This window comes from Limulus polyphemus, unplaced genomic scaffold (genome assembly GCF_000517525.1).
Source record: "Limulus polyphemus unplaced genomic scaffold, Limulus_polyphemus-2.1.2 Scaffold1505, whole genome shotgun sequence".
Lineage (NCBI taxonomy): Eukaryota > Metazoa > Arthropoda > Merostomata > Xiphosura > Limulidae > Limulus > Limulus polyphemus.
The window spans coordinates 1,518-10,940 of NW_013667115.1; the positions used below are offsets into that span (position 1 = coordinate 1,518).

A 9,423-nucleotide genomic window follows, 5' to 3' on the forward strand; every position below is an offset into this window, starting at 1 on the left:
GACAAACTGCATACCAACAGTCATTAATATGTAACTTCTAACTGCAGTAATATTAAAGTTAAGTATACATTTTATAGTGTAACATTAAATTTTAATATTTAAAGTCATGTAGGGATGACCTATGTATAGCTGTATCATCCCTATATTCTTGTTTTCATTCTTTTTGGCACTGCCATTCCTACATCATTTTACATTTACAAAATGTTTTTTTATTATTTGTTTTGTAACTTTTTTCCCCTGACTGAAAGTTAGTATATTCTACAAATGTGTGTCACAAAATTGAATATTATGTGTATTGATTTTTTTTTTACTCCTTCACTTTGTACATAATATAGGGGTTGGTGTCATAAAGACACCGATTGTATAGTGTACAAAACATTGAGTGTTCTATACGTTACAATCATCTAATGTTCATCTATTATTGGCTGGTAATTCCCGTTTCATTCTGTACTTAAGCTTTTTAAAGGAATACCAGATTTCTATGCAAAAGCTAACTTAAAGGGATGATAATAACATCGTTTACACTAGAATTATTATGACTAAGTTATTACATCGTGCACTGTCCAGAAACACATAGAGTGAATTTAGGTTTAAACTGGCTTTAGTGATAAAGTAATTGTAATTATCTTGACTGAAACAAGAAGAAAGATGAACAATTTGGTCACTTTCTAGTTTGGTATCTTAGCGATGGTTTCTTGCCTTGTTTTGGACTTGTTAGGTAAAGAAACAAATGAATGTGAGAACCAATCATCTTTTAAAGTAAAACTCTCTGTCATTGTTGATTTTTTAGCATGCATATTTGTATTATCCCTATTAAGTACCTTGGCCATCTCTATGTATAAAGCCTACCAACTCTGTGATATATATTTATATATAAATCACCAGCTGTATTGATAAGTGAAAATTCAGGATTATCAACATACCAGTAGACACTGTAAAATGTTAACAATATTTTATTTCTTAGTTGTATATAGTATACTCTAACAGATTATTCACAACTTAGCTTGTTTATATTAGTTAATGACAAAACTCAAATGTGCATCACAGAGACAAAGAAGATCTAGTGAGACAGAAAAATATACATCTTTGGCACTCTGGTATATTAAAAAAGTTTGATACTTAGATTTTTCTGTGAAATTATCCCATGTATGTCAATGAAAGTTTGATACTGCCCATGTTATATACTACATATATTTATCTGTATTCGTCACTATATTGTGTTATTCCCTCTGTCTCATAGTTTCTGTCAGAGATGCAAAATGAATAGTAGGTTGATCTTTTATTCTTAAAATCAGTATCCTTCATGAAGATGCTATAAAGTATTAATAGACATTTTTTACACTATTAGAAAATCTGTGCATTTACCAATTTTAAGTTGTGAAGATGCTCTATTTTTGAATTTTACCCAATTTTTGAACTGAAAATTCAATGTGAAATAAGAAGTAATGTATTTTGTTTCCAGAATATGTACCTAATTATTTTAAAGTAAAATACTGTAAATGTATAATTAATTGTTATAGTTTTAAGTTGTCAAGATTAAGAGTTACGAGAAATAACACAAATACAGCATCTCTGCAATATAAACTCAAATAGTTTATTATTAGGCTTAAAGGATATGTAAACATAACTCTAACATAAACTTGCATTTTTATCTTACAGATTTAAGTTACCAACTTCCTTCAAGCAATCAAACCTTAAGGTGAGAATTTGAATATAATTTACTGTTATTTGGAAAACTTAAAATTTCAAGGAGTTTAAAGAGCAATTTGTTGTTTTATGCATTATTAAAATACAGCTCTTTCAAGATATCAGCACAAATTTACTGAAGTGATTGAACTAGTTAAGAACTTCTTCAAAGCCCATAGTCCCACAGGCACTTACCCAAAAGATGAAACTCTAGCATTTCAATATATTTCCATAATAGAACCTCAAATAAACAACACTTCTCCTAGTCTTGTACCCATCACTTCAATGTAAATAAAAAAGTTAATTTTGAAATTATATATATATATATATACATTTATTTTTGAAAATAATTTTAGAAGAGAATTTTTGGACATTTTTGGAAATATTAAAAATTATCATATGGTGTAACAGTAATTCAAATTTTGGGATAAGGATTGTTTCATTACTATTTTGATAAAGTTATTCATTTCATTTTGCAACCTTCGTCTCTTTCTTGGTTTGCATCTATGAAGATTTTATCTTTACATACTCAAGTAATTTTAATTTATATACCAATGTTTTGTTCAAACTGAAATGTGTTTTGTTAAAACCTCTTTCATTTACTATGTATGAATACTAGTTTCATGTTTTCAGTATTACAACCATGATTCAATTTCTTTATGACTTTTATTATTGTGAATTAAGTTATTTACTTGAATGTTTCTATAGGTTACAAGAAGGGACCAATCCTTGGGAAGGCAGGGTTGAGCTCTTTTATAAAGGACAATGGAGAAGTATTTGTGTTGATGAGAATACTTGGGGAGAGCAAGAAAAATCTGTTGTCTGCAAACAGCTAGGGTACAGGTTAGTTACAACATTAGTGTAAGTTTTATATGATAGTTTGTTTTAAAGACCTTGTTAGTATTCCACAGAGATTGATGCTTGTCTCAATCTATATGTTGTCTATAAAATTGGAATTTCATTGCTTGTATGTTTCACTTTTAAAACTGCACCTAAATGTGTTTTTAAATACTAAGAATACTGAATTTAGAAAGGAAAAACTGAGTCAAGAGATAAAATGATTATGATAATCTAATCAGTTTTATTTAAATATAAAACGATCCTACAAAAATTTCTGAATTTTAATAATGCAAGGTAATAATAGGGTTTAAGCATGGTCAAGTGCTATTATGCAGGAAATATGAATCCAATGATTTATGGTTTGCAATCAGTTACCATACACTTAGCACTTTGAGGCTGTAGGTGTACTTTAAGAATAACAGTTAATACCAACTTTTCTGTTAGACAAGCATTGACCAAGCATTGATGATGAGTGTTATTGACAAGCAGCCTTCACTCTACAATCTACCAGTTTAAAATTACAGACACTGAAAGCTATTCTGAAATAGCCTTTATGTAACTTGGTGCAGAAATTCTAAAACAAACAAACAAGTGAATAAATGCATCTAATTGTAGCACTGTACCAGAATGTATGTGAATCTAAAATATATCCCTAAGTATACCTTTCAGGCAAGCATAAACAAAGCAGACATAAAATTAACCTAAAAGAAATGTGTAGAATATACACTACAGTAAACATATAAAAATAATTAAGACACGATTTGACCATTAAAAAACCTATGTATTTACATATAAAATACTTCTGTTTTATTGATAGTAATAATGTGTTTTATTATGCGTACAACTTAGCACTGTATTATTATTATTTTATAAAAAGTCTTCATGAACTCTATTTGTCTTTATGAGTAAAGTAAATACTTTAATTTCCTGCATTAAATAGCTTTTGTTTTTACCCTGTGAATCAACAACTACATTTTGGGGAAAGTTGGATTAATAAGTTTTGAAATTTAATGCACATGAAATAGAGCAGTTTATGCCTTACATTATTTGTAAAAATATGCCTATACAATTTTTGAAACTAACCATATTGCTATCAAAATATATTTATTAGTATGGTACACCATAACAGTGTTATAATTAAAAATTATGATAATATATTGGGTAATTTGCTTATTAACAGTTTCTTCATGTGACAACAGCTTGTTCAACTTTTAGAAATGTATCCAATTATATGTGTGTGTTTCCATATATATATACATATAGAAACACACACACACACACACACACATATATATATATATATATATATATATTTTTTTTTTTTAAGGCCATATAAGAATACATTTTCAACTCCTACACAGAATTTACAAGTTTCACCTTTAATAAAACTGCTTGCAATGTTGTATTCCACGAATAAGCATTGATCTAAATTACACAATTTTAAAATAAGATTGACAAAAGTAAATGTAAGTTTTGAAAGCCTACATTCTGGCTTAGTTTAGCTCTGAAGCAAAATCACTCATTTTATGAACTGCTTACCTGTTGAAGCTATGTGTATCCAATACATAAGTCCAGATTTAGTTAATTAACACACAAATGTAAATTTTATGTAACAAGTAGGGTGGATGCTTTGAAAACATAATTGGTTGCTTATTACACCTCATCTTTTGTATATTTTTATTGTTTGTTTTGAAGGGTAGTTGACTAATGGAAGCGTATTTATTGCTTATTTTGAAGGGTAGTAAGAGTATTTCAAACTATAATTTACTTATTTCTTTGTTTTATTTTTTAACACAGAGGTTTTGAGCAAGCTGAAGCTACTGGAGCTAACTTAATGTTAAATATCAATTACACAAGTATAAGTGATTTAGTATGCACAGGAGAGGAGAATTCCATATTTCAGTGTGACTACAGCAATAGAAGTGGATTATGTAATAGTAGCCAAGTTGCAACTGTTACATGTAAACCTGATTCAGGTAATTTCAAACAATTTCCTGCCTGCTCAACACGTTGAGTATTTTAGTAAATACATAAGTCTTGGATAACTTGTCTATATAACATGTACAGAGGTTTAAAGCTCATAAAGACTTTAATACAGATTATCCACAAAAACTGTACACCACATTTCAGTTTGTAAACATATTTTTCATTTGATAAAGCTAATGTACAGAAGTAGTTCTTAAATTTCTCATCTTTAGGTAGTTGTTTGTAGTTTATTAGTTCTAAAATATATAATTATAAAAGTAGGTTTCAAACTTTTTGGAGTGTTTCATTTTCAAGTGTTGCTTCTTTTGGTATGAACTTATGTTTAACTAATATTACTGATACAATGTTAATCTACCTTAATCCTTAATAAATCAAACTATATGATTGTATATTTATGTAATTGGTCAACAGCATTTCTTCAAGAAAAGTATTATGGTTTTAAGGTCATGTTTCAGTAATTTTAGTGTCTAATAACTGTTTTGTCTTCCTAATGAAGTTTATCAATCAAACAATAACGTACATTTCTAATTTGCTAAACTGCTTTTACATATGTTTAATCTTGAGAGTTTACTGTTAAGTTTGCTCTTCAAATGTAAGAAACAAAAAACATATTTTTGTAAATTATGTAAATTTTGGTTTTTATTGATGATTTTATTTATTTGATCTTGTAGCTTCATTGTGTGGTGTTAATGAATTTGGCTTTCAAGGAAATTGCTATCAGTTTGTGTTGGACAAGACAGCAACTCATGCTGAAGCTGAACACCAGTGTCATGAAGAAGGAGGAAATTTAGTGGAAGTTAATTCCCAAATGGAAAATGATTTTATATCAGATTGGCTAAGCTTCCAGAAAGGTGAGATAAAACATTTTTAATAATTCTTGCAGTAAATATTTTTATCAAACAGGATTGTCAAGAAGTCTTTATTTAGTTTGAGTATTTGTGGTAACACAGTAAAATGTTTAATTAATAGCTTAGCAGCTTGACTTCATGAAACATACATGTTTTAGAAACTTGTTTTCATAGTATACAAACCAGTTTTTAAGATCGTATTTTAAGTTCACTTACCTCTTTACCAACTCTTTCTTGATACAGTCACCTATTTTTAGTTTAAATTTTTTGTTAAACATGAGTATGTTTATAGCAACAATATGAGCTTTCCAAATGTCATAGCTTTTGATGGCCAAGTATAGGGCACAAGCTCACAATAAATTAAATATTTCAACATGGTTCTAGAACACCAGTTAATCATTCATTAATCCAAAATATGAGGTTTGTAAATGTCATTGAAAATAATAAGCCCTCCCCCATTGGTACAGCAGTAAGTCTGAAGGCTTATAAGGCTACAAACAGAGTTTCAATACCCATGGTAGGCACAGCACAGATAGCATATGATTCAGCTTTGTGCTTAACATGAAATGAAATAAGAAAAGGAATTAATAAGCAAACAAAGCTTAGTATTAGAAATTTTTTTATAATGAAATTCAATCTTCAAATATAAAAACTCTTGCATCACTTGTTGATAGCCTTCTGGCCTTTCTACTTTATTTCTCTCTATACAATGCTTGAAGCTCCAAAATCTCTTTAACAGGATAATATTACACGATTAGTCCCACTTTTTACATTCTATTTTGGGCTAGTCTTATCCTAGTATCATAACTTAGCCAACATCCTACCAAACTACCATGCCTTGTTTCTTCATGTTCTTTTATTGATTTTTTTTTATTCACAAGATTGATTGTCTAATTCTTCTTTGTTGTCCATTCTTATTTCTTATTTAATGTTAAGCTTCTCTTCTCTCAATCTTCTTATTGTTTTCCTTGAAACTTTCTTATACATATGCAGTGGACTCCAAATTGAATTTGGTTCAGTGGACCAAATAAGTCTTTCTACTTTACAGTGTTTTCTGAATAATTCAGGAGGATAAATTATTAACATTCTTGAAATCCTACATAAACATGGTAAGTAAAAGATCATTCTAAACACCATACATATTAAGGGAACCCATTTATGACCCCTCAGAATGAAACATTTGCTTTGGCTTTTAGATTCAGAGGATATCTTTCCGGAGTAGCAATAGATACAGGGCACATACACCATGTGTTTTCTGCACCAGCTTAGGTCTTATGTTGTGATACATTACATGCCCACTCACTTGAAAAAGAGATCATTGCTGATTGATCTGTCGCACCATTTTTTTAGTGGATCTGATATCTCCCCATTTTGATGCTTATACTCTATTAACACTTGACATTAGTTTTGATGGATCACCATATTTTCTGTGGTTCTGGTAAGTATTTATTTGAAGTTGCCTCATCATTATGAGTCATGTGGTCAGCAAGTAAATGAAGTGACTTCATAGAACTCCATCCTACTTCCAATGTCCAGTCTGTTCTTCCTCTCTGTTTTGGCCACTTTTCAACAATATTTTATGTACAAAATTAACCAATTTGAACTGGTGAAGTTCTGTGCTAGCATCTGGCATTGGCCAAACATTTCTAAGGCAGGTATAATCTATAGAAGTCTTCAATCAAGATGTTTGTTCTTGTTTTTGAAATTATAATTCTTTCTCTTTTTCACGCTAAGATGATTTGGAAAATTATGTATGTGACAAGGCTGGTGTCAATTTGGGTGTATATCAGTTGGTTCTTTCATGAGAAATATATGTGACTGAAGTTGACTGAATTATGGTTATCTAGATACAGGGCATAAACAGATGAGTAATAAAGTAGTATTGTCATGTGAAAGAGATTTTGTAGGTATACAGGTTCAAGTATCATAAAACAGTGCTTGAGAGAGGGGGGATTATAGATAGAGAAATTAAAATAACTACAGCATTTCTATCTTGGTGATTAATTTATGGTAATTGGGGCTAAGTATCTACTAAAATTTCTATTCAAATTAAAAAAATAAAAATATTTATTCTGTACAAAGCTAAGGTATTCTCTAAACATTAGTTCTGAAATGGTACTACCTTCCCTTACCCATAGCTATCTCAACCTTCATTTGCCCTCTAAGCATTGGTAAATTTTCTGAACAGTGCACCAGTCTTTTATACCCCTATATTTTTTGCATCATTGCAGCAACATGTGCTCAACACGTGACCACCCTCCACCAATCCCATTGCACCCTCTATGCTAGCGCAGGGAGTTCCCTCTACCACTGTGGCACAATTCTCACTTTCTCGATTGGAATTTTCGTGTATAGATGTGTATTTTGATTCATCTCCATGTGACTGCACAATTTTGATTGTGCTTGATCACCAATTAATATCGGTTTCAAATTCAAATTTTCTCTTCCCCAGGTGTTCCGTTTCTTTCCTCTGGTCCATCCAACATGTTTCCTTTGTTCTGCTTGATTGGGATCTCCATATTTTTGTTCCTATCTTGTCTGGTTCTCCCTTTGAACCCGTTGCACTTTGTTCCTTCTGACATATTTCTCTTACAACCTCAGTCCTCCACCTCCTGGCATGCGGTTTTCTTCATTCCTATTTTTATGCCATCCTTTAACATTTCTTTTATGTTCCTTCCCTTGACTTCGGCTGCTTGGTAGGTTGTTTTGCCTTTTCTCCTGTCTCCTTTTATTGTTCTCGTTCCTGTATAATTGTTCCATGGCATTCCTGTTTCTCCTGATCTTTCTCCTATTATAATCACGGGTTGGGTTCGTCAACTCTTACACCTGATGTTTGGATGTTTCCCTGGCCGGTCACTGTCTACATATTGTTTCTTCACACCCAACTAACTGTCTTTAGCTGCTTGATACTACTGTAGTTTAGAGGAGACCATTCAGGCTGGTATGTAGACAACTCCCTGTACTTTCGTCACTCTTTCTCTGCACAACTTCACTGTGTCTTCCTCTGGCAGATGTCGTCTTCCTCCTGTGGCAATTCTATACACGTCTAATCGCCTTTGACTGGGGTAAGTCATCATATTGTTGTTGTTTTTTTTATTGTTGCTTATACATCATATTTCAGGATCCCACCTAGTGGCCGGTGTTGCCTGGTCATGTATGCTGAATTTTATATTTTAGCACTATATCTGTATACTTTTATAACGCACACTGTGGAGATGGGATGTTTCTGTAAGACCATCAGACGCTTTTCCGGTGGTGAATGTATAATTATATATCACTTTTTTTATCAAAATATATATATCTCCTGAGGACCATCACTCATGGACTTCATGAGTAAAGCAGATAGCGATTTTTTGTCCATCCCTACTTAACCATGATTCTTACAATCCAGGTCTTTTTGTTTTTTAAAATATGGAAGTGCAGACACCCATTGCACTGTCTCCAGTGGGTTGTTTCTCTGGACCCCATAATGCACCTCCCTCCCTCATTCTTCATGTGGAGCACAGGGGTCCTTGCCACTTCTGGTTCCTAGTTGCTGGAGTGGTGGACCATGGAGGTTTCCTCATGAGTGAGTTTTCTACAATAGCATAATCCTGCAGCCATGTGTACTCTCTTGTTGAGAAGAGGGCTATCGTCATTATGCTGCATATTTTACACACAGTATGGCACAAAATTTATTATGCAAGGCACTTCCACTAGATGTTTTCTACCCAGATGCACCACACTTGACAATCCAATGTATACCAAAGGGCTTCCCCCAGATGTGGTTGTCTGGGAAGACTGCATTTATTGTTCTTACAAACTTATGCATGCCGCTTCCATGTTGTTTTTATCCTTGGACCGCACTTGGCAAAATATGTCGTATCCAAAGGCACTTATCCTGGATGTTTTCTGCCAAAGGGGACTGCATTTGGCCTATTCATATATGATCCTCTAGCTCTAGCTACGTATTCTATTAGTTTCTTCCCTATATGTCTTATCTTCTTTACTGGGTGAAGAGCATACTTGTTCCAGAAGTAGTGCTATACCCCACAGATGTGCCTCTTATTTTATTTGTGGCTCA

General features: G+C 32.0%; 1 protein-coding gene across 1 annotated transcript in view; it reads left to right on the plus strand.

The window, feature by feature from the left end:
- Positions 1-383: 383 nt before the first annotated feature.
- Positions 384-9,423, plus strand: part of LOC106463861 — a gene marked incomplete at its 5' end in the record, with an annotated part of 55,701 nt that continues 46,661 nt past the window's right edge. Inside the window, 5 exons of the mRNA XM_013923941.2 lie at positions 384-428; positions 1,660-1,699; positions 2,395-2,529; positions 4,324-4,502; positions 5,184-5,363. Of these exons, the coding sequence (XP_013779395.2) occupies positions 384-428; positions 1,660-1,699; positions 2,395-2,529; positions 4,324-4,502; positions 5,184-5,363 (579 nt within the window). The remainder of the gene's footprint in view (positions 429-1,659; positions 1,700-2,394; positions 2,530-4,323; positions 4,503-5,183; positions 5,364-9,423) is intronic.